Source organism: Theropithecus gelada, chromosome 14 (assembly GCF_003255815.1).
Source record: "Theropithecus gelada isolate Dixy chromosome 14, Tgel_1.0, whole genome shotgun sequence".
In the NCBI taxonomy this organism is placed as follows: domain Eukaryota; kingdom Metazoa; phylum Chordata; class Mammalia; order Primates; family Cercopithecidae; genus Theropithecus; species Theropithecus gelada.
The window spans coordinates 3610128-3637682 of NC_037682.1; the positions used below are offsets into that span (position 1 = coordinate 3610128).

The 27555-nt window shown below is 52.0% G+C and overlaps 1 protein-coding gene across 1 annotated transcript in view; it reads right to left on the reverse strand.

Moving 5' to 3' along the window:
- Positions 1–6587: 6587 nt before the first annotated feature.
- NADSYN1 (NAD synthetase 1) overlaps positions 6588–27555 on the reverse strand; it is a 51041-nt gene continuing 30073 nt past the window's right edge. Inside the window, exons 10-21 of the mRNA XM_025357480.1 lie at positions 27216–27290; positions 24825–24949; positions 24304–24352; positions 23681–23783; positions 22942–23110; positions 21520–21655; positions 20169–20275; positions 14932–15063; positions 13698–13767; positions 9734–9862; positions 8359–8535; positions 6588–6808 (exon numbers count right to left, since the gene is read on the reverse strand). Coding sequence (XP_025213265.1) covers positions 6758–6808; positions 8359–8535; positions 9734–9862; positions 13698–13767; positions 14932–15063; positions 20169–20275; positions 21520–21655; positions 22942–23110; positions 23681–23783; positions 24304–24352; positions 24825–24949; positions 27216–27290 — 1323 coding nt within the window. The 3' untranslated portion in view covers positions 6588–6757. The remainder of the gene's footprint in view (positions 6809–8358; positions 8536–9733; positions 9863–13697; positions 13768–14931; positions 15064–20168; positions 20276–21519; positions 21656–22941; positions 23111–23680; positions 23784–24303; positions 24353–24824; positions 24950–27215; positions 27291–27555) is intronic.

Here is a 27555-nt window from a genome sequence, read left to right on the forward strand (position 1 = left end):
CTGTTGAAAGACCTTTCATGAAATATAAGTTTCCAGAGGACTAAAGAGTCTTTCTTCTGGAAAAAAAATTAGAAATATGTTTTATACTAGACGGAAATCTTGCATCAGCTGCTTAAACTTTATTCAAATTCAGAGAATTTGTATTGTAGAGAAATCCTACAAATGTCATAAATGTGGAATAACATTTGTTCAGAAACTGTAGCTTAGAAAACACCAGAGTTCATAATAAAAGATATTTTACAAATGCAGTAAATGGAAAAAATAAGCAAAATCAAGTCTACGGAAACACTGGAGGATTCAAGAGAGAAAGGAATAGGGCATGGACACATTCAGAAAAGATGCTGAATCAGAGCATTGAGTCTACAGACTCATCTAGACTTAAAACAGATCATTCATTAGCTGGGTGTGCGCGCCTGTAATTCCAGCTACTCCGGAGGCTGAGGCAGGAGAACTGCTTGAGCCTGGGAGGCGGAAGTTGCAGTGAGCCAAGATCGTACCACTGCACTCCAGCCTGAGTGACAGAGCTAGACTCTGTCTCCAAAAAAAAAGGAGGATGAGATTGATTTTTAGTAGTTATAATTACATTCTAAATGTACTTTTTTGCATTGAAAGAATGTTAAGTATTTTGAAAAGTGAATATTGATGTAATTCAACTCTCAATTGATGCTATGTCTTCATTTCTAGTTCTGATGTGAAAACACATGGTCAATTCTTATTGTTGCATCAGAAAAATGAGAAATTCCTTTACATCAGGTGTGCATCACTGATACACTTGTCCATGAAAGGCGAAAGGCTCTGAAATGTAAGATGCGTGAATAACATCTTGATCAAGAGGCTCTTTGTGGTTGTCTTACATACTTGTAAGTGGTTCATGAGGTAGGAAGATTCTTCTGCATTATAGGAAGAGGGAACCATTTTGAATTTTATAAATCATTGGTTTTACCAGTATTTCATGAAGGTAATACACCATAAATTTTTTAATGTTTTATAAGGTTCTGTGTGAACTTGTTTTTAATTAAATACAATTGTGTTAAATGTGTTAAGTTCATGAAATAAAGTGTTATCCTACCAAAAACCAATTCCGTCTTACTCAAGGGTGTTGATAACAGACGGTAACAATATGCTATTGGGTGGCATAGTGGAATAGCATCTCTGGTGATCTCTATTCCCAGTGACTTTTGGACTGCAAGTAATTTGAAGAATATTGTTCCCATAGTTTTTTATACTTTTTTTGTAACTACAGAGTCATTATTGCTATAATAAAGATTATACAGGAGTTTAAATAAAATACATACATTTCTGAGTATTTTAATTTTTTTCCTATATTTTTTGTTGGATGTACAACTATTCTGCCCTGACAAAACACACGCAGAGTTTTAGTTTTGATTCACATGGAGTTAAATATACAAATATATTTCTGTAAAGATAAACTACGCTGAGCATGGGGATTCACATCTGTAATCCCAGCATTTTGTGAGGCCAAGGGAAGAGGATCACTTGAGCTGAAGAGTTTGGGAACAGTCTGGGCAACATAGTGAGACCTTGTCTCTACTGTAGATTTTTAAAAAATCAGCTGGGAGTGGTGCTGCACACTTTCAGTCCCAGCTACTCAGGAGGCTGAGGTGGAAGGACCATGTGAGCCTGGGAGATCAAGGCCGCAGTGAGCTATGATCATGCCACTGCACTCCAGCCAGGGCAGCAAAGCATGCCCTTGTCTCAAAAAAAAAAAAAAAAAAAAAAAAAAAAAAGAACAAAGCAAACACAATACAGATGAACTTTAGGTTTAAGAGAATTATGGAGCAAGTAATTGTGTTTGTATGAGTGTTGGTGTCTACCTAGTTTGAAGGTACAGACAACAAAGAAAACAGCAGGATTGGATAAAACAGATAATTTTAATAAACATGATTATTTACTATAGAAAACTATAAACCTCAAAGATATTGAAAGAAATCTCTGTTCTTTCCTCTGTATTGAATTCATTTCTGTAAAATATTCTGGCTCCTGGTTCAGAATCTCCTCATGCAAACCCTCTGTTTTTACTTGCCTCTTGTTCATGCTGGACCTCACATCAAATGTTCCTATCCCATTGTTCATGCAGCATTATTTCCATGCCCTGCCCAGGGATGAGAAGAAGAATTTACATAAACCTTAGTGAAGCTCCTCAAACCATTTTCAGATGTGAGCAATTTCACAATGAGTGTATTAAGTAATATTTTATATAACTCGTACATTTTATTTAGTTATTTCATTTAAAGAACTCAATTTAAGCCAATTTTTCTTTAGTTATTGTTCTTTTACTTTTTATAATTGATATCGTTGGGTTTATTTACATTATCGGGCAGTTTGTTCAGGTAAACACTGGGGATGCTTCGTAAGTTATTGGGTTATTTTGATATGTAAAAGAAGTAAACAAATATAGTGCTAGGGTGAATAACATTTTTTATAATTAGAAGTAAATAATTCTGTTGAAGCAAGTTTGTGTTTTCAAGTTAGAGACTGAAAACATCCATGGTGAAGAAATGGTATTAATTTTGCATGTGGAGAGAGGACATCTGCTCCCAGGCTACACAACTGGCCTTCTCTGAACTTATGAAGAGGAATTCGCTTGTTTTATTTTCTAATAATCTCCAGCTCTCTGCCATCTCTTTTTGTTCATCCCTAACTATGCATTGATCACAGCCCTTCTTTGCCTGTCTTACGGCTACACCTTTCTCACTGTTTTCCCCACCCCACATCGCTCCACATAGCACTTTGCAGGTTCTGATGAGAGGTTTGGAATTTTCTAATGTGGTGAGAAATGGCTTTTCACTGGAGTGTTTGAGGTCATTTATAGCCATGAATACACTTGGATCACTTAATTGGGACAAGAGGCGTGCACTGTCTGCAGGCCAGAAGATTCAATCGGTCAGTTAGCACTGTCTGGATTTATTTGTAAAAGGTAGATGTTATTAAGTCCTAACACAGTGTGGTTACTATAACATTAGTTTGAATAGTAAAAGCATTAATACCAGTGGGTTGTATATGGTAAGCACTGTTTTAAGAAATGTCAAATTTTGAAATGTCTTAAGAGAAAATGTATTTTGAAATAATTTTTTAGGAGAGTTTATGGTAACTAAAAAAATTTACATTTTCTGTAAAATACTTATAGCATACTGCATGCTGTCATCAAAATGTATTTGAGTGTAAGTGGAGCAATTAGAGAATGACCTCTGTGGATTTAAGATTTTGAATGGGCGGGGCGCGGGGGCTCATGCCTGTAATCCCAGCACTTTGGGAAGCTGAGGCCGGCAGATCACCTGAGGTCAGGAGTTCGAGACCAGCCTGGCCAACATGGTGAAACCCTGTCTCTACTAAAAATACAAAAATTAGCCAGGCATGATGGTAAGCTAATTTTTGGAAGCCCAGCCGCTGTGAGATGGGACTCCACTGCACTGAATAACTTGTGTATACATAGCACTTTACACTGTTTTGGTGTTGTGATATTTTTTGTCCATGGTTCCTAGCTGATAACTTCCACAGACTTGGTGAGTCTTTTGTTACTAGTTTGGTGCAAAAGTTATTGCAATTACTTTTGCAGCAACCTAATACACTATTGAATGTTTTAAGCCTCAGGGGCAGCCTCTGGTGTCCTCCTGCCCTCCTTCTACTCTGATGGTCCCTTGCCTTGTTGACTGTGGGTCTTGAGACCCTCCCATGAGACAGTAACCCCTACTTACCCCATGCCCTGGGGGAAGGAATGGTGATGGCATGAAGCTTCCATGAGAACCCAAGAGGGGCCGGGGAATGGTGGCTCACGCTTGTAATCCCAGAACTTTGGAAGGCCGAGGCGGGCGGACTACGAGGTCAGGAGATCGAGACCATCCTGGCTAACACAGTGAAACCCCATCTCTACTAAAAATACAAAAAATTGGCTGGGCGTGGTGGCATGTGCCTGTAGTCCCAGCTACTAGAGAGGCTGAGGCAAGAGAATTGCTTGAACCTGGGAGGCAGAGGTTGCAGTGAGCTGAGATCGTTCCACTGCACTCCAGCCTGGGCAACAGAGCGACACTCTGTCTCAAAAAAAAAAAAAAAAAAAAAAAAAAAAAAAAAAAAAGAAAAAAGAAAACCCAAGAGGACTGGGTTCAGAGAGCTTTTCTGGGTAGCTGAATGCAGGGAGGGTCCTAGGGGGTGGAGCCTGGGGAGATCATGGAAGCTCCGCACCCCTCCCCCTGTGCCTCATCGTATGTGGCTCTTCATCTATAGTCTTTGCAATATCCTTTATATACACTGCTAAACACAAGCATTTCCCTGAGTTCTGTGAGCTTAATGAGGGGGTCATGGGAACCCCAACTTGAAGCTGGTAGGTCAGAGGTTCTGGAGGCCCGGACTTGTGACTGTCTTGTGTGTGTGTGTGTGTGGCGGTGGCGGGGTGTGCAGTCTTGGGAACAGAGCTCTCAATGTGTGGGACGTGATGCTTTCTCTGGGTAGATGGTGTCAGAACTGAATTAGAGGATACCCAGCTGGCGTCCACTGCTTACTGTGAGGGGGAAATAAAACCCATATTTGGTCACAGAAATCTTGTGTCGATGACTGTTACGGTGGGAGAGTAAAGGAGAAAACACCGTGCCTGCCATATCTCTTCTTGGTTTCACCTCCTGTTACCGGTAGCGAATGCATAGGGGTCTGCGGCAGCCTCAATTCTCGTCTCCTCAGAAGACAGAATTGCACTGAGGGGCATGGGACTGAGGCGAGTTTTAGAGCGGGAGTGGACGTTTATTAAAAAGCTTTAGAGCAGGAACGAAAGGAAGGAAAGGAAATTTGGAAGAGGGCCCAGCAGGCTACTTGAGAGTCAGGTGCGTGGTTTGACCTTTTGACATGGGGTCGGCATGCTTCCGGGGTCTGGCATTACGGTTCCCGGATTCCTCCCTTGGGGAGGGCTATCCACATGCACAGCGGCTGCGGGCGCTTGGGAGGGGAGCATGCGCAGTGTGCTTACTGGAGTTGTGCGCATGCTCACTTGAGGTGTTCTTCCCTTGCCTGTCTAGCATTCCTAGACAGCACCTGCCGAGTGCCCACCCCCGGCTATCCTCGCTATCCAGACAGCACGTGCCAAGTACTCCTCACTCTCTGCTATCCAGACAGCACCTGCCAAGTGCTCCCCACTCTCTACTATACAAACAGCACCTGCTGAGTGCCCCCCACTTTCTACTATCCCGACAGCACCTGCTGAATGCCCCCCACTTTCTGCTATCCTGACACCTGCCGAGTGCCCCCCACTCTACTATCCAGACAGCACCTACTGAGTGCCCCCCACTTTCTACTATCCCAACGGCACCTGCCGAGTGCCCCCACTCTCTATCCGAACAGCACCTGCCGAGTGCCCCCCACTCTCTACTATCCAGACAGCACCTGCCAAGTGCTCCCCTCTCTCTACTATACAAACAGCACCTGCTGAGTACCCCCCACTTTCTGCTACCACGCCACTTAGTACTGCTATGACCTAGAGATGGTGAGACGAGGATGGACCAAGGAGGCCTCGGGCAGCCACCCCCTGGGGGTCGTCCCCAGTGGCAGCACACTGGGAGGGACAGGGTCTGCTGGGGGCCACCTCGGTACCGGGCACATCACAGTTGGAAGGCTCCCTGGTGGCCCAGGGACAGAGGGAAATCTACAGCCCGGCTTAGGGAAAGCTGGACAGTGAGAGGAGACAGAGCGGGGACAGGGGAAGAAAGACCGCACAGACCCGCCTCCGAGCGGGGACAGGGGAAGAAAGGCCGCGCAGACCCGCAGAGGCGGCATGGTGGGAGGATCACTTCCTGTACCCCAGCCCAGGGCCCCCAGTCGCTTCCTGGGAAATTCACCCTCGGCTGTGGTCTGTGTCCCAGCCTGGGCCCTGGGTTTGGTGTGGGGCTCTAGGTGAGGCTGGGAAGCAGGAGTGCTCCAGGCAGAGGGGCCGGGCATGGGGGAGAGAGAGGACGGACACCCGGTGGGCAGCACACACCCCAAACCCACTCCACCCTCCTGGAGGCTCTGGCCTGTGCACCCATCTTCATCTCACCTTCACCCTGCAAGGATGGGAGGCTGAGACTCCCTGGGGCTACCCTGGAGAGAGGGTTCCAGGACCAAGGGGAGCTCTGGAGAGGGTGGAAGCGCCGCTCCTCACCCCATGCCATAAAAAGACAAAGGTGCCCAGAATGGCAGGAAGACTAACAGGAAGGGGGACCCACAGGGCCCCGCCCCCTGCCTCACCCCCTGCCCCGCCCCTGCCCCATGCCCAGATGGGGTGGTTCTCCCACAGGACAGGAGTAAGGCCGACTAGTCCCCAGACTCCCAGGAAGAGAGCTCTGCGGGGACCATCTCCCCAGAACCTTCTGGAACCCAGGACAGGAAGGTGTATATGGGTGGGAGAGGAAGTCTTTTCTCCTTCATTTGCTGCTCATGATACCCCTCCCTGCCCGGGAGCCACCATTCTTGTTCCTGCAGCAAAGATGCCACACAGGGCGGCGGTTGGACCTGTCCTACCCAGGCGGCTTCCGTCAGAGAGTGCCAGAGTTCGCGGGGAAGCGCGCGCTGGCGGGAGGTCAAAACCACATGCATTGGATTCCAGCCTCTTTTTAAGCCCAGGCTTTATTCCAGCCTCTTTTTGAGGAATTTGACTGAAAAGTTCCCTCCTTCTCGGCTGATGTGCCGTTCTGGGCTCCTACCCTTGGCTCCAGCAATGCTGGTGACGAGGCGCTGGGGTCCCCGAGGAGAGGAGGCCTCCAGGAAGGACCTGGCCTCAGTCCACGCCGTCCAGGGACTGTGGCGCTGCCCTCTCGAGCTGTAGCACCTGGAAAGAGAGGCCTGTGACACCACAGCCCTGCGAGGACAGACTGTGGGGCTGTCGAAACACTGGCACACACCAAAAGCGGGTCACAAGTCCCAGAGGTGAAAAAGTAAATTACCAGAGTCCCCACCGGATGCTGGGAGTGTGCGCTGGAAAAGCCTAGAGGGGCGGGCCCAGCACACGCACAGCTGTCACCGCAGACGACAGCACGGCAGTGTCTCCACCTTTACCTGAATCTGTCTCTGATGTTCCTACGTGTGTCACTCTTGTGGCTGCACAGCGTCTGAACCCCCTTCCTGATCTGGGGGAGCTCACCCGAGTGCATCTTGGTGGGAGCCAAGCCCCCACTGCCCACTACAGAGGCCAGAGCTGGGGTAGCTCTCTCTCCTGTCCTGGGTGGCCGAATGACAGGGCCCATCACCCGAGGCTTGGCCACTCCACTGCCCGGTGACCCAGGGACACTGGGATTCAAGGATGGCAGAGCAGGTTGGCATCCAGCCCAGACAGGGTGTGGCGCATGGGCTCGTCCAGCCACAGCAGGGGATATAGGGCAGCAGCCACCTGGCCTGAGTCCCAGCTTTCCAGACGCTGTGACCCCTGCCCTCCCTTCCACGCTCTAAGTCACTCTTTCAGCAAGTTCCATTCCACAGAAATCAGCCAGACACGGTATCTCTTCCTTACAACCATGCAGCCCCAAACACCTTCCGGCCCCAAACGTCAGCATTCCTCAACCCTGGCACCACCACCATGTGGAACAAAGAATTCTCTGCCAGGCGTGGGGTTGGGATGGGCCCGTCCTGCACGTGGAAGGACATTCAGCAGCATCCCTGGGCTTCACCCACAGGATGCTGGGAGCACAGACCCCAGCCCAGTCGTGATAACCAAAATCATCTCCGGTCATCACCTAACGTCCCTAATATGTGCACACACACAGTGGAGAACTATGCAGCCTTCGGAAAGAAGGAAATTCTGCCATTTGCAACAATACGGATGAACCTAGACGAACATCTTAAGTGAAATAAGCCAGGCAGAGAAAGACAAATACTGCATGGTCTGAGTCATCTGTGGAATCTCAAAAAGGTGATCTCGTGGAAGCAGAGAGTGCGATGGCGGCTACCAGGGGCTGGTGGGTGGGGAGATGTTGGTCAAAGGCCACAAAAGAAGTAAGTTCAACAGATCCAGTGCACAACATGGTGACTATCGTTAATATTGGAAAATTGCTGAGAGAGTAGATTTTAAGTGCTCTCACCACACACAAATAATAGGCATGTGGGGTAACACATGTACAGTGAAAGAGCTTGACTTAGCCATTCCACCGTGACACACATATCGAAATGTCATGTTGTACACCATCAATATATAGAACTTTTATTTGTCAACATGAGAAAAGTAAATTTAAAAAACACTTTAAACATACTTGTCCCTTTGCAGAAAGGAGGACAGTAAAAAGTCACTGTGTATATAAGAAAGTTTTTCAATCCTTCATGGAAATAACCTCACGTTTCTTCTACAGACACGAAACATGGAGAGAGAAACATTTCTGCTGGATTTACCTGATTTTCTATGCACCGAAACTGCCAAGGCCAGCTCGTGTTGTACAGGAACGGTCGCAGATCAAACCTGTTGTCCTCAGGGCTGTAGTTCTCGGCGTGGTACGCGGGCGTGAGCGTGGTCATCTTGTGTCTGTTTATGGAGTGCTTGGTGAAAAACCACTTCACTTTGTCAGCGACCTGGTTGGCGTGCAACACACGAACTTCATGTTAGCAAAGCTGGAGAGACCCCAGGCTGGAACTCCCATGCTGGACCACACAAGCAAACGGCTAATGGGTTACTCCCTACACAGGACTTTCCCCAGTGGCAGGCATGGGGGATGCCCAGGCTCACACCGGGGGCGCTGGCCGAGCTGTGAAACCAGCATCCCCCTAACTCTGATGCTATGAAAACAGGGTCCCCTACCTCTGACGCTATGAAAACGGGGTCTCCCTGCCTCTGACGCTATGAAAACGGCGTCTCCTGCCTCTGACGCTATGAAAACGGGGTCCCCCTGCCTCTGACGCTATGAAAACGGGGTCCCCCGCCTCTGATGCTATGAAAACGGGGTCCCCTGCCTCTGACGCTATGAAAACAGGGTCCCCCTGCCTCTGACGCTATGAAAACGGGGTCCCCCTGCCTCTGACGCTATGAAAACGGGGTCCCCTGCCTCTGATGCTATGAAACTGGGGCCCTCCTGCCTCTGATGCTATGAAACCGGGGCCCTCCTGCCTCTGATGCTATGAAAACGGGGTCCCCCATCTCTGATGCTATGAAACTGGGGTCCCCCTGCCTCTGATGCTATGAAAACAGGGTCCCCCTGCCTCTGATGCTATGAAAACAGGGTCTCCCTGCCTCTGATGCTACGAAAACGGGGTCCCCCATCTCTGATGCTATGAAACTGGGGTCCCCCTGTCTCTGAGGCTATGAAAATGGGGTCTCCCTGCCTCTGATGCTATGAAAATGGGGTCCCCCGCCTCTGATGCTATGGCATGCTGACTCGGGAGATCTGAGATAAATCCTGCGAAGATTTATTTCACAAGGCTTCCAGAAGGTTCCATGGGACTACCACGCTTGTGGGCTTCAGCCCCGGCAAGACTCACAACTAGCAGAAAAGCAATACTATTCTGACCCTGAAGTTTACATTCTGCCCTCAAAGAAAGGGAGGGCTTGTTTCATGTCGTGTTTACCCGGCTGTGGGTGAGCCTCACACAGATTAACTTTGGGCCAGCAGAAGACCAGAGTTGGTAAAAACAACTGGAGAGTGTTACCGTGTGAGACAGTTTTATTATGTTAGGGCCACACCATCGTCTACTTGTTCTTGCAGGTCAAACTGGCCTCTGCAAAGGGGACATTACCTAACTGGCCTCCCTCTGTGACACGTCCCACGGGCTTTACCTGTCTCGGGGTGCAGACGTGTCTCCACATGCCGAGGAGTTTGCAGAACATGCTGTAGGGCCCCATCTTGGCCACCTTCCTGAGTTTCCCATAGACCGAGAGCTCCGCGTACGTCATCCCCATATCTTCCTGTGCACGACAAAAATCCGTTCCACAGTGACAGCAAGTCACAGCAGGAGGACAGCCTAAAGCTTCTTTTGGAGTTGGGGACCAGAGACCCAAGGAGGTGAGACTCTCCCAGGGAGGCAGGAGCAGAGGTGGGCTTTACTCCCCATCACTGGTCAGCCAGTAAGGAGGTAGCATTTGGAAAACAGCAACAAAGAACCGGGCATTTGGTTTGGAGGATTGCAGTGGGTGACCTGTGGCTCACCAAGAGCGCTCGTGTCTGAAGGCCCAGTTCCTGGGGATGTGACTTTATTTGAAAAAGAGTGTAGGCCGGGCGTGGTGGCTCACACTTGTAATCCCAGCGCTTTGGGAGGCCCAGGTGGGAGGACTGCTTGAGCCCAGGGGTTTAACATGGCAAGACCTTGTCTCTACAAAAGATAAAAAACTAGCTGGGTGTGGTGGTGTGTGCACCTGCAGTCCCAGCTACTTGGGGGGCTGAGGTGGGAGGATCACCTGAGCCCAGGACATCGAGGCTGCAGTGAGCCAAGATTGCGGCTCTGCACTCCAGCCTGAGTGACAGAGCCAGACCCTGTCTCTTAAAAAAAAAAAAAAAAAAGAAGAAAAGAGAAAAAGATAAGTCTTTGCAGATGTAATTAAGTAAAGAATCTGAAGGTGAGATGACTCTGAATGTGGGGTGGGCCCTGCATCCAATGACATCCCTTATGAGGGCCAGGAGGACACGTGGAGAACGGGAGGAGGCCACAGGAAGAAGGAAGCAAAGGACAGAGTGATGCAGCCACAAGCCACGGAACACCTGGAGTCCCCAGAAGACACCAGAGGCAAGAAAGGACCCCCTAGAGCAGTGGTTGCCAATCCCCAGGCCATGGATGGGTACTGGTCCCTGGCCTGTCAGGATCTGGATCGCAGAGCAGGAGATGAGCGGAGGAGTGGGTCTGTAGACCTAGCACTTTGGGAGGCCAAGGCAGGTGCATCACCTGAGGTCAGGAGTTCGAGACCAGCCTGACCAACATGGAGAAACCCCATCTCTACTAAAAATACAAAATTAGCCAGGCGTGGAGGCACATGCCTGTAAATCCCAGCTACTTGGGAGGCTGAGGCAGGAGAACTGCTTCCTTGAACCCGGGAGGCGGAGGTTGCAGTGAGCCGAGATTGTGCCACTGCACTCCAGCCAGCCTGGGCAACAAGAGCAAAACTCCATCTCAAAAACAAAACAAAACAAAAGAAATCAATGGATCATCAAGAAAGATAGGTGCGCATCACTTAATGACAGGGATACAGTCTGAGAAACACACGGCCAGGCCACTGCATCTTGTGAACATCCTCAAGGCACTTACACACATCCAGATAGTCTAGCCTCCTACGCCTGTGCTCCATGGTACAGCCTGAGCTCCTTGGCTACACACAGGCACAGCATGTTGCTGTACTGAATACTCTGGGCCAGTCTAACACAAGGCTAAGTATTTATGTATCTAAATGTAGAAAAGGGACAGTAAAAATACAGTAGAAAGGATAAAAGATGGGACACCTGCGTAGGGCACTTCCCAGGACTGGAGCTTGCAGGACTGGAAGCCGCTCTGGGTGAGTCAGGGAGTGAGTGGTGGGCGAATGGGAAGGCCTGGGATGCTACTGTGCTACTGTGGGCTTTCTAAGCACTGTAAACTTAGGCTACAGTCAATTAATACAAATATATTTTTCTTCCCTCAATAATAAATTAACCTTAGCTTATTGTAACCTTTATACCTTATACACTTTTTTTGTTTGTTTGTTTTGTTTTGCTTGTATTTCTTTGGTATAGATGGGGTTTCACCATGTTGGACAGGCTGGTCTTGAACACCTGACCTCAGTGATTTGCCTGCCTCAGCCTCCCAAAGTGCTGGGATTACAGGCGTGAGCCACCGCACTCAGCCTTACCTTATAAACTTTTTAATTAAAAAAAAAATGGACTCTTATAATAACAGCTTAAAACACAAATACACTGTCAGCTGCCACACACAAAAATTAACTCAACTGGCTCACAGAGCTAAACATAAGGACTTAAACGATAAAACTGTTGGAAGAAATTATAGGAGCAAATCCTTGTGACCTAAGGAAGTTGGAGGGTCATGGATCTAATTGTAAAAATATTTTTTCTTATTCTATAAGCTTCTTTATATTAAAAACAGATTTTTTATTTTGCTTTTTAACATTTGTTGTTAAAAACTAGTACCACAAACACATCGATCAGCCTGGGCCTGCCCTGGGTTAGGATCATCAGGCTTGGCAGAAATTCTCTCTAGCTGCGACGGCATGACCCTGGAAGTCGGAATCTTAAGGAGGTTACTAAAAAGCTCTGAGCACTAATACATGAGCTCAACAAGGTGCAGGGTATATGGCCAATATGCAAAAATCAACAGTGTTTATAAACTAGCAATGAACAATCTACACATGAAATTATTAAAACAACTCCATTCACCAGAGTATCAAAAACGATGAAATATTTTGAAATACATTTGGTAAAAGAAGTGCAACCTTAAATTCTGAAAACTAGAAAAAAACATTGTTGAAAGACATTAGAGGCCGGGCGCAGTGGCTCAATCCTGTAATCCCAGCACTTTGGGAGGCCAAGGCAGGTGGATTACTTGAGGCCAGGAGTTTGAGGCCTCATGTTTTGGCCAACATGGTGTAACCCTATCTCTACTACAAACACAAAAAAATTAGCAAGGTGTGGTGATGCACATGCATAATCCCAGCTACTCAGGAGGCTGAAGCAGGAGAATTGCTTGGGCCAGGGAGGCGGAGGTTGCAATAAACTGAGATTGTGCCACTGCAACTCCAGCTTGGGCAACAGAGTGAGACACTGTCTAAAAAAAAAAAAAAAAGTAGAGACAACTTAAATAAGTAAGACATTCCATGTCCCATGTTCATGGATCAGAAGAGTTCTTATGATTAAGACGGCAGAACTCCCCAAACAGATCAACAGTGTCAATGCAATCTCCACAAAATGCAAGCTTTTTTTTTTCTCCAGAGATTGACAAGCTGATCTCAAAATTCATATGGATATTCAAGAGGCTCAGAGTAGCCAAAATCCTTCCTACAAAGTTATAATAATCAGGACAGTGTGGGACCAGCATAAGGAAAAACAGAAAAAATCTGTGGAACAGAATTGAGTGTCCAGAAATAAATCCTACATTTACAACAAGGATGCCAAGCTAAATCAATGGGGGAAAAAAATCATCCTTTCAGCAAATGGTGCTAGGACCACTGGATAGTCACATGCAAAGGAATGAAACTGAACCCCTTCCTCACACCACACACAAAAGTAACTCAACTAGATCACAGACCTAAATGTAAGGATGAAAACTAGAAAACGCTTGGAAGAAATTATAGCAGCAAGTCCTTGTGACCTAAGAGGCTAGAGTGTCATGGATCTTATCACAAAAAGCCCACAGCCACTTCTCCCAGCATCCATGAAGCTACAAACCACAGCCTGGACCTCTTCATGAAGGGCCAGTGTGCAGTGGAGGAGTCAAGGGCGATTCTCCTCCTAGGTCACTCTAAAGCACAAGCAGAGACGCCCCTCCTGCCTGCGAGGGACTTGTGTTCCTCCGCCCGCCATATGCTCTCCCTCCCCTCCCACCATGTCATCCCCGTTCTGGGGCCCCAACCATGAGGAAGTAAATTGAAGTGTCAAAGGCCAGCGATGTGACTGACACTGAGCCCTGGGCACCCAGGCCAGGGACCCAGTGACAGTGATGGAGCACAGCTCCTGGGGTCAGGAGGGAGGTAGGAAGAGCCAGCACCACCATGCAGGAGGTGGGGAGGAGGGCAGGAAGCACCGTGGCAAAGCCACTGCCATTACCTCGTCGGTCTGGGACACCTGTCCATCAGCCAAGGGCTCCAGCTCTGCGGTGGCCGGCGCCGACAGGATGCTGCAGCCAAAACACACAGAGGTGGGTCAGTGCAGTTGCGAGGGTGGTGTGAGCTCTGGGAGAGAATCCCCAAACTACGTTTCCCGAGTGTGCTGGCCCTGGTCACTCCGTTCACCCTGGGCAGGACATCACCGAGGCTTGCGGTGCTGGGCTTCCCAGCGGGGGTGAGCACCCTGGCCTGAGGGGTGTGGGCACTGCTGTGGCCTCCCGACCCCAGGAGGAGAGGCAGAGGTGGAGGCACAGTGCAGGGCCAGTCCACCGGGCACCGTCCACACCCGGGTCGAGGGGACTCTGCTGTAGGGAATGTCAATGGCCTGTGCACGGCATGATGTTGAGGAGCACCCCTGGCCTCTACCTGCTAATGCCCAGCACACCCCGTGTGGCGAAGCTAACTAAGCATGTCTGCAGACATTGCCTGCTGTCCCCTGGGGGGCACAGTCACCCCAGTGAGAATAAGCAGAGAAGAAAACACATTCCCGTGGCAGGAAACCTTGGCAAAGGCCGAGGAAAGGTCTGGGCACTGATCCGTCTTCTGTCACTTCTTTTTTTTTTTTGAGACGGAGTCTCGCTCTGTCGCCCAGGCTGGAGTGCAGTGGCCCGATCTCAGCTCACTGCAAGCTCCGCCTCCCGGGTTCACGCCATTCTCCTGCCTCAGCCTCCCGAGTAGCTGGGACTGCAGGCGCCCGCCACCTCGCCCGGCTAGTTTTTTGTATTTTTTAGTAGAGACGGGGTTTCGCCGTGTTAGCCAGGATGGTCTCGATCTCCTGACCTCGTGATCCGCCCGTCTCGGCCTCCCAAAGTGCTGGGATTACAGGCGTGAGCCACCGCGCCCGGCCCCGTCTTCTGTCACTTCTAAAGCACAGGTGCTCTGCTCAGATGTGGCGAGCCTCGGTCCACCAAGCCTCGGCCTGGGGAAGGGAGGCAGGGCAGGCGGGGAAGGCAGGAGGCCGCAGCTCCGTGATCTGGCTGGAGTCGGGGTGCTGTGGAGGCACCCACAGGAAGAAAGGGAGGCTTGGTCACAGGCCTCAAGTGCCAGCTCAAGGGCAGGACTATTCAGCAGGCAACAGGAGCTATGAAGGAGCCTGAGTGTGGGCCAGGGTGGCCAGGCCTGTGCTGGGAGAGGAGCCCCGTGGCTGTGGAGCCACAGCCCGTGAGCACGCTCACCTCTGCAGGGCAGTAAGCTGGAAGCGCTCGATGCAGAACTGGACGAAGGCTCTCAGGTCTGTCTTGCTGATTCCGCCTATGGGGTTGATGTCTGCACTGGAGCAGTCATACTTGGTCAGGTAGCCCAGGAGACTGCAGGGAGAGGGAGAGAGAGCGCGGGTTCCCGAGGGGCCGCAGACTCCATCAACCCCAGCCGTCCATGGAGTTGCTTCTCCCAGGGGCCCTGAAGCCAGAAGCGTGGCAAATTCAAGCGTCCTGGAGAAGTCCCAGAGCAACCCGCAAAGGTGGCAGAGGCTGCAGAGGACCCAGGAGGGCCTTTGAGCATACCAGAGGAGACAACGGGGATGGCAGGCAGGTTTTGGGGGTCACCAGCACGGAGCTGGGAGCAGCCGTCTGAACAGAGCTGAGGGAAAGAGGTCTTGGGGTGTCGGGAATGAGCAGGGACTCGACACACGTGGACGGACACTCTGCTGCCCATGCGGCCGGGCCCCTCCCCTGCCTGTCAACTCTGAGGCCTGCGGTCGGCAGAAGAATCCGTCCCTCGCTAAGATGCCCACGTCCTAATCCTCAGAACCTGTGACTCTGTCACCCCACAGGGCAAAAGGGACTTTGCAGATGGACTCAGGTGGGGACTTGAGATGTGGGGGTGATGCTGGATTGCAGGGTGGGCCCAAAAGGCAATCACAGGGGTCCTTAAAAGAAGGGGGTGAAAATGAGAGTTGAGGGAGCCCTGACTGCAGGGGAAAGGCAGAAACGTGGGGCCGCTGGTGGTGAAGACGGAGGAGGTCGTGAGCCAAAGAAGGCAGGACTCCAGAGCCTGGAAAAGGCAGGAAACAGATTCTCTCTGGGGCGTCCAGAAGGAACCCACCACGTCCACACCTTAACTTGAGCCAGGGGACCCATACTGGACGTGCGTCCCACAGAACTGATGGACCATAAATGTGTGTTGTTGAAGGCACTCACCTAGTGGTACTGGGTTCCAGCCGCCCTTCTCCACCCCACCCCACTGCCACCGCTGGCACAGGCCTCCAGGTTCTCCACGGGACTCCTGGCTGACCACCCATCTCTGCCACACCAGGCCAGGCCAGGCCCTTCCACCGTCTGAATCCTCTCAACGCTGCCCTTGACCTTGCAAGGCCTTCCAGGCTGGCCCCTGCCTACCCCACCAGAGGCTTTTCTCGACACTCTCAAACTCACACCCCCACGCCTTCTCACCCTTCCAGACCCTCACCGTGGAGCAATGTCGGGGGGTGTAAGACCCCCAGGGTGCCCACAGAGGGACAAGTGAGACCCTGCGCTGCCTTCAGTGGGGGCCGTCCCAGTCGCCCCATCACTCCCCGTCCTGTCCCGCCCAAGGGTCCTTTAGCAGGAGCTGGGATATGGGCCAGACGGGCCAGGGGAGATGACAGTCTCCATCTTACCACCTTTTCTCTTCCATCCCCAGTGACTGCCCAGGACTGGGGAAATCCGCCTGGGCTGACTCAGAGAGCACAGCCAGGCGAAATCCCGCAGTGCAGAGCTCAGCTCAACCTGCAGACCCACGGGGCCAGGACGCTGCCTCACCTTGGCAGAAGGAAACTCCGGCTGGGAGGTCGGGGACCATGGGGATGGGGAGGCACGGTTATAGGGGGAAAATTGAGGCAGACTTTTTCTGGTGAAATCGAGACTGATTTGGTGGATTGGTGAGACTCTGAAGCCAGCAACAGGCGTGGCCATAAATTTCAACACAGGACCACCGAGTTCCAGCAGCTGTCCCCTCCTCTCGCGCTCTGCACGGAGCTTTCCCCCAGGCTGGTCACTTCCAGCAGCCGAAATCATGTTGTTAGATGCCCACTTTCAACACAGTCTCTCAGCCCTGCATTCCCGTGCTGACCCCAACTTAACCCCGCAGGGCTGGCTTCACTCTTCCCTCCCCTCCTGCTCCCTCTGGAACCCTCTCCTGGGCCTGCCTCTGAACCCACCCCTCCTGCTGCTGGGGATGCGCTGGCCGGGCCCCCAGCAAAGCCACGCTCCTGCTTGGTCACCTGCTCTCATCTCCTCGCCAGTAACATCCCCACTGCTCCGCACCAGCAAGTCCACCCCCTCTCTGTTGGTCTTTTCTTTACAGCATCTTAAGGCAAGAAAACAAATGGAGACCAGTCTGGGCAACAGAGCGGAAAGAAAAAAAAATTAGGTGTGGTGGTGCCTCTACAGTCCCAGCTACTTGGGAGGCTAAGGTGGGAGGATCGCTTGAGCCCAGGAGGTCGAGGCTGCAGTGAGCCGTGACGGTGCCATGGCATTCCAGCCTGGGTGACACAGCAAGACCCTGTCTCTAATAATAAAGCAAACTCCTTTTCCCGTCCCCACTGATCTCGGCAGTGCTTATCCTGCGCCTCCCCTCACCTTCGAAGTGAAATTCCTGGAAACAGCTGTCTCTGGCTTCTCACAGCTCCCCCTGCCCCACACTGCACACTTTCCAAAACCAGCTCTGTGGGTCTTCCAGTCCCCGCTCAAGACCAGGCCTTTCAGGGAGACAATGACGGAACCTCAGTCCTGGGGCAGTCACGACTCAGGCCTTCACGGGCTCTTCTCCACCCACCCTCGCCTCCCGCAGGCCTTTATGAAACGCACTTCTCAGTAGGGCCCTCCCTGGGTGAGCTGCTTACAAACTCCTAGCTCTCCCTTCCCCTGCTTGAGCTCTCTCGGCAGATGTTTCCTACAACACACATGTTATCAGCTGGGTTATCGCTGTCTGCTCCTACTTGCAGAGAACAAGAATTGTTTCTGACTCATTCACACCACCGGGAAGAAAGCCTGATGGGGGACAGGTGTCCAACAGGCCCCCGACGAGCAGACAGGGACGCAACGGAACTAGAATCAGAAGCAATTCAACAACAGAATTACAGGGAAATTTAAAAGAAATCAACACTACACACTTCAGATTCTCGCCAGAACGCAGAGGAGGAGAAGGACTGGCTGTGTCCAGTGAGAAGAAGACAGCAGACAGGGATGCGGCATGTGAAACAGACAGAAGGGCTTTGCTACATCATGACGGGAGTGTCCGCAGCCACAGAGCCTTCTGTCCCGCCATGAGAAAGGGGCAGCTGAGGGATTACGTTTGCTTCTTTTTTCTTTTTTTTTTTTGAGACAGAGTCTCGCTCTGTCGCCCAGGTTGGAGTGCAGTGGCGTCATCTCGGCTCACTGCCAGCTCCGCCTCCCAGGTTCACGCCATTCTTCTGCCTCCGCCTCCCCAGTAGCTGGGACTACAGGCGCCGCCACCACGCCCGGCTAATTTTTTGTATTTTTAGTAGAGACGGGGTTTTACCGTGTTAGCCAGGATGGTCTCGATCTCCTGACCTCGTGATCCGCCCGCCTCGGCCTCCCAAAGTGCTGGGATTACAGGCGTGAGTCACCGCATCCGGCCCGTTTGTTTATTTTCTAAATGGCATCTAGAGACCTTCCAGCTCCCAGAACCCAATCCCGCCCTGGAAAAAATACTCGTTTCTTTGTTAACATTTTAAATACTAGAAAATGATGGACAAGAGTTTTGAGGGGAACTGTTATAACACAATTTTATAACAGATCAAATTCTTCCACATCTACAAAAGCAATGAAAAACCAAACCAAACATCAATCTCCTCAACTACACCAGAGCTCAGAATACACACCAGCCACTCACCCCTCCTGAAAAATCAGTCCCTTACAAAGGCACCAGAGGCACCAGAAAAGCAATGATCAAAACATGCATGAGGAGGATGAGAATGTTTACACAGTATCAGGTGTTAATTTCAGATTTCTGTAATTAGAACAATAAAATAGGATTTAAAAGTAAAAAATCAGTTTTAAAAGAGAACACGTCTGTAGACAGATAAGGATGCAGAGTGATTAAGACACTTATACCCTTTGGGAGGCCGAGGCGGGCGGATCATGAGGTCAGGACATTAAGACTAACACGGTGAAACCCCGTCTCTCATAAAAATACAAAAAAATTAGCCGGGCACGGTGGTGGGCTCCTGTAGTCCCAGCTACTAGGGAGGCGGAGGCAGGACAATGGTGTGAACCCGGGAGGTGGAGTTGCAGTGAGCCAAGATGGCGCCACTACACTCCAGCCTGGGCGACAAAGCGAGACTGTCTCAAAAGAAAAAGGCACTCACACCATAGAAAAAAGGGAGGGATAGATGGATGGAAGGAAGGAAATGTGGACAGATGGGTGGATGGATGGACAAAGGGAGAGATGGGCGGATGGATGGGTAAGTGGACAGATGAAATGGCGAATGAATATATGGATAGATGAGTGGACAGATGGACAGATGGGTGGATGGACAGACACATGGGTGGATAAATGGATAGGTGGGTGGGTAGATGAATGTGTGGATGGACAGTTGGGTGGAGGGATGTATGGGTACACGGATGGATGGATGAGTGCACAGACAGATGGGTGAATGAATGGATAGGTGAGTGGGTGGGTGGATGGATGAATAGATAGGTCATAGGTGGGTGGGTGGACAGACAGATGGGTGGGTGGGTGAATGGATGGATGAATGGATGGACAGACAGATGGGTAGATGAATGGACAGGTGAGTGGGTATATGGATGGGTGGATGCATAGATGGATAGATGAATGGACAGATGGATGGATGGGTGGATAGATGGATGGCCCAACTGATGGATGCATAGATGGATGCAGAGACAAACAAATGAATACATGACAAATAGTTTTTGAAATTCCTCAGCTCCTAAGGAGCAACTAAGAATAGCACAGACAAGCTGAGAGGGGCAGAGGCTCACCTAAGGGAAGTGGGGAAACCAAGGCTGGAAAAGAATTTCTAGGAGCCTCCACTGCTGGGCTCGAGGGGCAGCTTGAATTTTATCCGGGGAGTATTTTCAGTCCACATACAAAATGAACTCTGGTTTGGAGGTAAAAACTAGCTGCAAAGGAATGACTGAAGAGGCAGTGGAACAGCCTAGAAGAAAGAGGGGAGCCCGACCATGGCAGAGGGCAGTGGGAAGATGAATTTGAGGCGCAGGAGAGACGAAGAACCACAAGGCTGATGAAAGTGGTGAGCACCCAGAGCCACTGGCAGGTACACAATGCTCATAGCTCTGCCACTCGGGGTGGGTGAAATTCTAGAGGAATGATGTCGTTCCAGGTACCAAACCCGCCATGAGAGGCACAGGAGTCACCCTCAGAGCGTGTCACCCTCAGAGTCCTGAGAGGTTCGGGGGCCCACCACCACGTGCCACTGGACCACACTCACCTCTCATCCACGTTGGCGGATCCCAGCACGAGGAGCCCACCACGGATGCCCCGAGACCAGAGGCTCAGCTGAGCAAACAGATAGGCGAGGACCATTCGTATTCGAGCCTGGACAACACAACAGAGGAAATAACAGGTTCCCTCGCACAGGAACACACGGGAGATGCGCACCCACAAACTCTTGAAAACAAGAAAATTAAAACAGCTTAGGAACTCTCTAGTGTTCTGGGAACATCAGAGTCTCAGAGTCCCACGGTGTCCCGAGGCCTTCCTCTCAGGGTTGTCCCAACTCCACAGGGCTCACGCAAGCTCGGTGGGGCTTGTCTTCAAAGATGGGAGCACCCGGAGCCCAGGAGGGCAGAGGGCAGAGGGAGCATCAGTGGCAGCACTGAGCTGTGGGGTCCCTGGGAGAAAGCTTGGCAACTGCATTTCCATCCCTTTACCACTGGCAGGAGGGGAGAGGCCACCAAGGCACAGCAGAAAGGGGACAGGGTGAGATAGGACAGATCCCAGCAGCGGGAGCCCTTGGCCTCTCTTCTCCTCCACCCATCATGGAGCACCCAGTCAAGTGCAGCAGCCCAGGAGGCAGACAGCGTCTGGGCTTTTCCCTGAGGATTAAAAAGACACACACTCACACACAGTCACGTGCACTCTCACATCATGCACACCCACCCACCCGCACGCTCACAGGCATGCTCATGCACTCACTCATGCACACAATTGTGCACTCATGTTTGTGCACACTCACTCGCACATCCACACACACTTGTGCACAAGCACTCACAAGCACACCCACACTTGTGCATACTCACATTCACACACTTGTACTCTCATACACTCATGTAACCTCTCACACTCATGCTCACACCCAGGTTCACACCCTCCTCTTGCACTCATGCTGGTGCACACACTCGTGCATGCACACCCTTACACCCCCGATCTTGCTCTTACACATCACAGGCTCACGCACCAACACACACACAGACCCCCTCCTTGTTAACAAGGCTGCATGACCGACGTCTTCAGTGAGGCACACAGGCTGTGACCCCAGCACTAGTTGTCCCTGAGCTCCCTGTGCCATGACCTTCATGGAGATGATGGCCCAGGCCGGGGCACCGACACATCCTGCAGTGATTGTCCCAGGGCTCCCTGCACCCCCACCCCCAACCCCAGGGGATGCCGGTCCAGCAGGGGGCACCTGCACATTTTGCAGTGATTGTCCCAGGGCTCCCTGCACCTCCCCAGGGGACGCCGGCCCAGGCAGGGGCACCTGCACATTTTGCAGTGATTGTCCCAGGGCTCCCTGCACCCCCACCCCCACCCCCAGGGGACGCCGGCCCCGGCAGAGGCACCTGCACATTTTGCAGCGCCAGGTTTTCCCTGCTGCTTCCTCCATGAGCTGCGAACAGAGGGCTCTTCCCCGTCACCAGGCTGAAGATGCCCATGACGGCCTTCACGGCTGGATCAATGTTGAGACTGATGTGGTGGCTGGAGGGAGAAGGGGAGGTGTTGAAGGCAGCATGTGCACGTGTGTGCATGTGTGTGTGCATGTGCGGTGAAGCCCTGATGACCTAAAACTGACCATTGTAACCCGTTTAAAGCGTATGATTTGTAGTGTTTAGCAATCCACAGTGCTGTGCAGCCATCACCACCATCCAGCTCAGAACTTCCCATCACCAGAGAAGGAAACCCCATCCCACTGGCAGTCTGTCCCCACTCCCTCCTCCTCCAGCTCTGACAGCTGTGACACGGACAGATGCAGAGAGTGACAGACTCCCTCTCTCTCTGTGCCGTGGCCTGTTCTGGACATTGTGTGGAAATGGAATCAAACACCATGTGGCCTGGTGTGGCTGGCTCCACTCCTTTCACCCACACCATGTCTTCAAGGTTTCTCCTCACTGTGTCACGTGATTGTGCTCCACTCCTTTTCATGGGTGAATAATATTCCACTGTGTGAATGGACCACAGTTTCTTCCTCTGTTCATCTGAAATGGACCTTGGGTTGTCCCTACCTCTTGGCTTCTGCAAATGGTGCTGCTATGGACTTTCCTGAACAAGTATCTGTTTGGGTCCCTGCTTTTGATTCCTCTGAGTACATATCTAAGAGGAGAATTGTTGGGGGGCAGGGGGACAGCTTTTAGCTGAGCTCAACAAACAGGATGGGGAGCTGTTCATTTTCTCCTAGGAGCCATTACGGATGGAACATTCTAGATGGAACCCAGTCTCTCTTCTCTGGAAAGGTGCCCTCCCTCCACTGTCCTCAGGTAGAGAACTGCCCGTGGAAGAGGCAGTGAGGGCAGGGCGAAGGGACAGGAGGAGGGGTAGGAGCCAGCCCGCAGCCAACTCCCAGGACCTGCTGTGCACCCTGGTGAGCACATACGACCTGCAGCCTTTACTGGGAATGCACGGAGTGAGGGGACGGAAGGGTGGAAATCGCAGGCACCATTGGAGACTCAGGTGGGTCAGATAGGGAGGACTCATACACAACTTCCCTGAAATCTGTCCCAAACCAAGAGAAAGTGGAGCCCTGTTAAACTCCTAGATGCACGTTTAAGCAATTGCTGATGACTGGAGAAACCAACTGGTCTATCTGTAGACAGTGGAATATTATTCACCCACAAAAAGGGACGGAACACTGACACGTTTGTCCACATTGTGGATGACACGATGTGGAGTGAATGAAGCCAGTCACCAATGCGCTCACAGGCAGAGCTTCCAGCGGCTCTGAGCCCTGTCAGCCGCCTGCCATGCCCAGCACCAGGGGCCAACTCCACCTTCCAATCTGCTGGGCCAACTCTCTGGCCCGGGTGCACGTGTCCTGGGAGGAGTTCTTGCTGGCCATGTAGCAGGTGGTCAGTATGCGTCCACAGAGGTCTCGGGGATCCTGAGGGGTGTAGCTGATCTGGTTCACGATGGTGCGGACATCAGCCAGCACTTCCTGATCTGAAAACCACCAGGACAGAATGGGTGGAAGTCACCTGAGTGTGTGGTGTGTCTACATAGTTCCACCCCAGTCTACAGTTCCCAGATGCCCGTGCAACTCCACCCCGGTCTACACCCCCAGGTGACTGTGCGGCTCCACCCTGGTCTACACCCCCAGGTGCCTGTGTAGCGCCAGCCCACGCTATGGCCCACAGCCCCATCCGACGGGCATCGTCACCCCTGTTCTGCTGCATATGCTAAGATGATGTCCGATACCATATCACACAGGGGAGGATGTGAACCTCCAACGCCTGTGTTCTCTCCACCAGGCCACACCGTGCACAGAGCAGGCAGGTGCAGCTCTGGAGACTCAGCCACATAGGCCCAAAGCTCCAGGAAGCTGCTGATGGCCTTGCTGCCTTGGCTGCAGGACCGGGATGTGACGTTGTGACATTTGTGCGTGGCCACAAAGCCCCTTTCACCCCGATGTCCACGGCATGGGTGTTTCCTCTGCCCCCTCCTGGGTCCCCGACTCAGGTAGCCCAAGGGCTGGACCCTGGAGCCTCCCTCAAGCCAACAGATGTCACCTACTTCCGCTCCTCACAGACTTGCAGACCTGGCAGCACATGGAGTAGACGAGGCAGGCGGTGGCTGTGCTGTCCACCCCGCCACTCAGGGGCAGCAAAAACCCCGCCTGGAATGGACCAACCAAACACAGTGTAAGCAGAGCCTCGGAGAAGCGGCATGCCCACGGACCAGCCAAGCTCCACCCACAGACCTCAAGGAGGCGTCCACAGAAATGCACGTGAGTGTCGGCACTTTCCACGGGGTCAGGACAAATGCCCACACGTGGCAGGATTAATGGATTTTTCAGAGGGAAAAGAGACGCTTCGCTGTGGGGCGTGTCTGAGCTGATTCCACTGATGAACTGCAGATACGCGGGATTACAATGCTGGCGAGATGGCGAGCGTGACCCTGGATGCCGACAGGCTGGGTTCCGCCTCCAAAGGTGGAGCCGACCCACCAGCCACTGTGCCCACCTTGCCTCTGGCTAGTGCAGACTAAGCTCACCATGGAGGCAGAGTGATGAAATGATTTTTGTCATTTGCATTAAAAAAAAAAAAAAAAGAAAAAATCCCTCCCCTGCCCCAGAATAAAACCAGACCAACCAGTAGAACAAGCAAAGTGGGCTCACTAGAAACTGGAAGTCTTACCTGTTGGCTTCGTCTTAAAAAGTCCCAGAGCCAGCAGGCAGGTCCAAGGCTGCAGGGCAATCAGAACATGGAGCCTGGAGGCGGACGCCCCGGCCCACAGCCCCCAACAACCCACCCAAGCAGGCCCCAGGAGGCTGCAGGGCCGGAGTCAACGCTGGGCTCTCAGGACGCCCGTCTCTGCTTCACGCACCTCGTGAGAAGGGACGCATGTGATTCCAAAGACAGCCCCGGGACGTGGGTATTATCATCATCCTCATTTTAAAATGGGGACACTGAGCCACAGAAAGGACAGTGCCTTGGGGCCCAAGGTCACAGCCCGGGGAAGGAGTAGGACTGTGGGTCACACCCAGGAGGTCTGGCTCCAGCATCCATGCCCTCACCCCAGGGGAGGCACAGCTGCCTCCTGCCAAGTCTCCACCCAGGCAGGTTCTGAAAACCCACTGCGTGACCTCCAGGAGTCCCCACCCCAGAGGTGTGGCCACGCGGATGCCAGGTCCTTCCCAGGGGTCGGGGCCACACACCTTATCTCCTCCTCAGGGCTGTGGTATTTCCACTCGATGGGCTCAGAGACGGGTGCCAGGAGGTCCTCATGGCACGAGAGGGCAAAGTCCACCTTCACTCGGGGGTAGGGGCTCGCCCTGCTGGCCTGGCAATGGAGATTCAGACAGGATGACTCCCAGCTTCATGGAAACCCTCTGGGTCCCCCGGACCGACAGGCAAGCAGGACTCCATCAGCCATGTCAAAACCACAGCGAGGCCGCCCTCACTGCCACGAGGATGGCGAGGAGCAAAACGACCAATGGCAACAGGTGTTGGTGAGGGGTGAGAAACCGGGGTTCTCATACCCGGCTGCCCGGAACCCACCACGGTGCAGCCGTGTGGCAAACGCTCTGGCAGCTCCTCAAAAGGCTCAACAGAGCCAGGGGTGGTGGCTCACACCTGTAATCCCAGCACTTTGGAAGGCCGAGGCAGGTGGATCACCTGAGGCCAGGAGTTCGAGACCAGACAGACCAGTATGATGAAACCCCGTCTCTACTAAAAATACAAAAATTAGCCAGGCATGGTGGTGGGCGCCTGTAATTCCAGCTACTCGGGAGGCTGAGGCAGGAGAATCGCTTGAACCTACGAGGCACAGGTTGTGGTGAGCCAGGATCGCACCGTTGTACTCCAGCCTGGGTGACAAGGGTGAAACTCCGTCTCAAAAAAAAAAAAAGCAACGAGAAAAAAAACCACAAAAAATGGCTAACAGAGTTATCATAAGACCCAGCCAATTCCACTCCTGGATAGACACACCCAAGAGAAATGAAAACACGTGTTCCCTCCAACAAAAGTACATGTATGTTTGCAGCAGAATTATTCATGATAGACAGAAAGTGGAAGCATCCCTGATGCCCATCAGTGGATGAGTGAATAAACACAACGTGTCCATCTCCGCTACAGAACACGCTCTGACCACACAACGGGATGAACTACAGTCACTCCCTGTATCTGTGGGTTCTACACCCACAGATTCAACCGCACGCAGATAGAAGATACAGTAATCGCGGGATCTGAAGCCCATGGATACAGAGGGCCGACTGTTCGTGTCAGTGAGCTCTGCAGGGGGCACTGTGGGACACAGGCATCCCTGCAGGGGATCGGCGGAGGCTGAGGCTCCCAGATCCAACCCCTGTGGATATCGAGGGGTGGCTGCACCCGACACATAGATAAACCTTGAAAACAGCACAGTAAAGTGTGGGAAGCCATACGCTATGTGATTTCATCCCAATGAAATGTCGAGAATAGGCAAATTCATGAAGACAGAGAGTAGACTTGTGGTTGTCAGGGGCGGAGGAGGGGAACGGGGTGGAGTTTCTTTTTGGGGTAATGAAAATGCGCTAAGATTGCGGCTGCATAACTCCATGAGAACCCGAAAAAGCACTGAATCGGGTGCTTAAATGGATACATTGGGTGGTATGGCAAATACGACTTAATAAAACTGCTATGAAAACAAAGGCTGGGCATGGTAGTTCACGCCCGTAACTCCAACACTTTGGGAGGCCAAGGTGAGAGGATTGCTTGAGCCCAGGAGTTCAAGACCATCCTGGGCAACATAGTGAGACCCTGTCTCTACAAAAGAAAAAAATTAAAAACTAGTTGGGCATGGTGGCATGTGTCTGTTGTCTCAGCTGCTTGGGAGGCTGAGGTGGGAGGATCACTTGAGTCCCAGAGGTCCAGCCTGCGGTGAGCTGTGATGGTACCACCACACTCAAGCCTGGGACACAGAATGAGACCCTGTGTCAATCAATCAACAGCAGAAGAGTCCGCTCTGTGACGAGCATCACACTTCTTCAATGTCTGCGAAAATCACTGTCTCAGGACAGCTGCACAGTTGGATATCCTATTTGTGATGACATCCCACAGAAACGCAGAGCTCCAGGCTACCAGCGGTAGGACCTTGGGCTGCAGGAGGGGCGTTACTTGCATCCCAGGGTCTCAGACACAGGCTCGCTTGTGCCTTGGACCTTGCCTCCGACTGCCGAGGTGGGGACCAGCCTTGGCTGCACACTGTGTGCCTGTTCCTGCTGTGCTTGCCACCCCCCACTTTGAGGCCTTCCTGGGCTCCAAGGCTGCTTGGGTCTTCCTTGTGTGGCAGCCCCTAGCACACTGACCGTCTCGTCTCGTCAGCCTCTCTGCCTGCCTGTTCCCAGCTCACCCCAGCTCAGGGCCTGGCTCAAGCAGAGGACGATGGGGAAGAGATGGAAGCAGGTTCCGTCTACAGCACCAGCTCTTTCCACACTTGGGAAGTCCGGAACTTCCCGTTGGACTTTTCAGGCACTGCACCCTCATGGCCGCCACCAGACCCGCACGAATGGGGCCACTTTCCACATCTTTGAGGAGCGTCCCACACAGTTGTCTACTGGAGCACTCACCGCCAGGTTTCGAGATGAAATCTCCGCCCTATAGCTCCGGACGTCCTCCAGATCCAGCGTGGCCGTCAGGACTTCCTGGGGAAGGAAATTTCGAAGAGAACCTGTGATTTCCTGTTTGTTCCACTCCCACGTGTAATGTGGCCGCTGTCAAAGGTGTTGTCACACCTTCTAAAGCAGGGACTGAGACCCCTGAATTCCTGGGGGCCTAGGGATGGGACAGATGACATTGAGGCCAGCCCACAGCTCTTCCCCCTCACTGTTGCCACCAGAACCTCCACTGCATTCAGACACTGGCCAGTGACCCACTAATCATGGCACAAGACACCACCCTATAAGACAC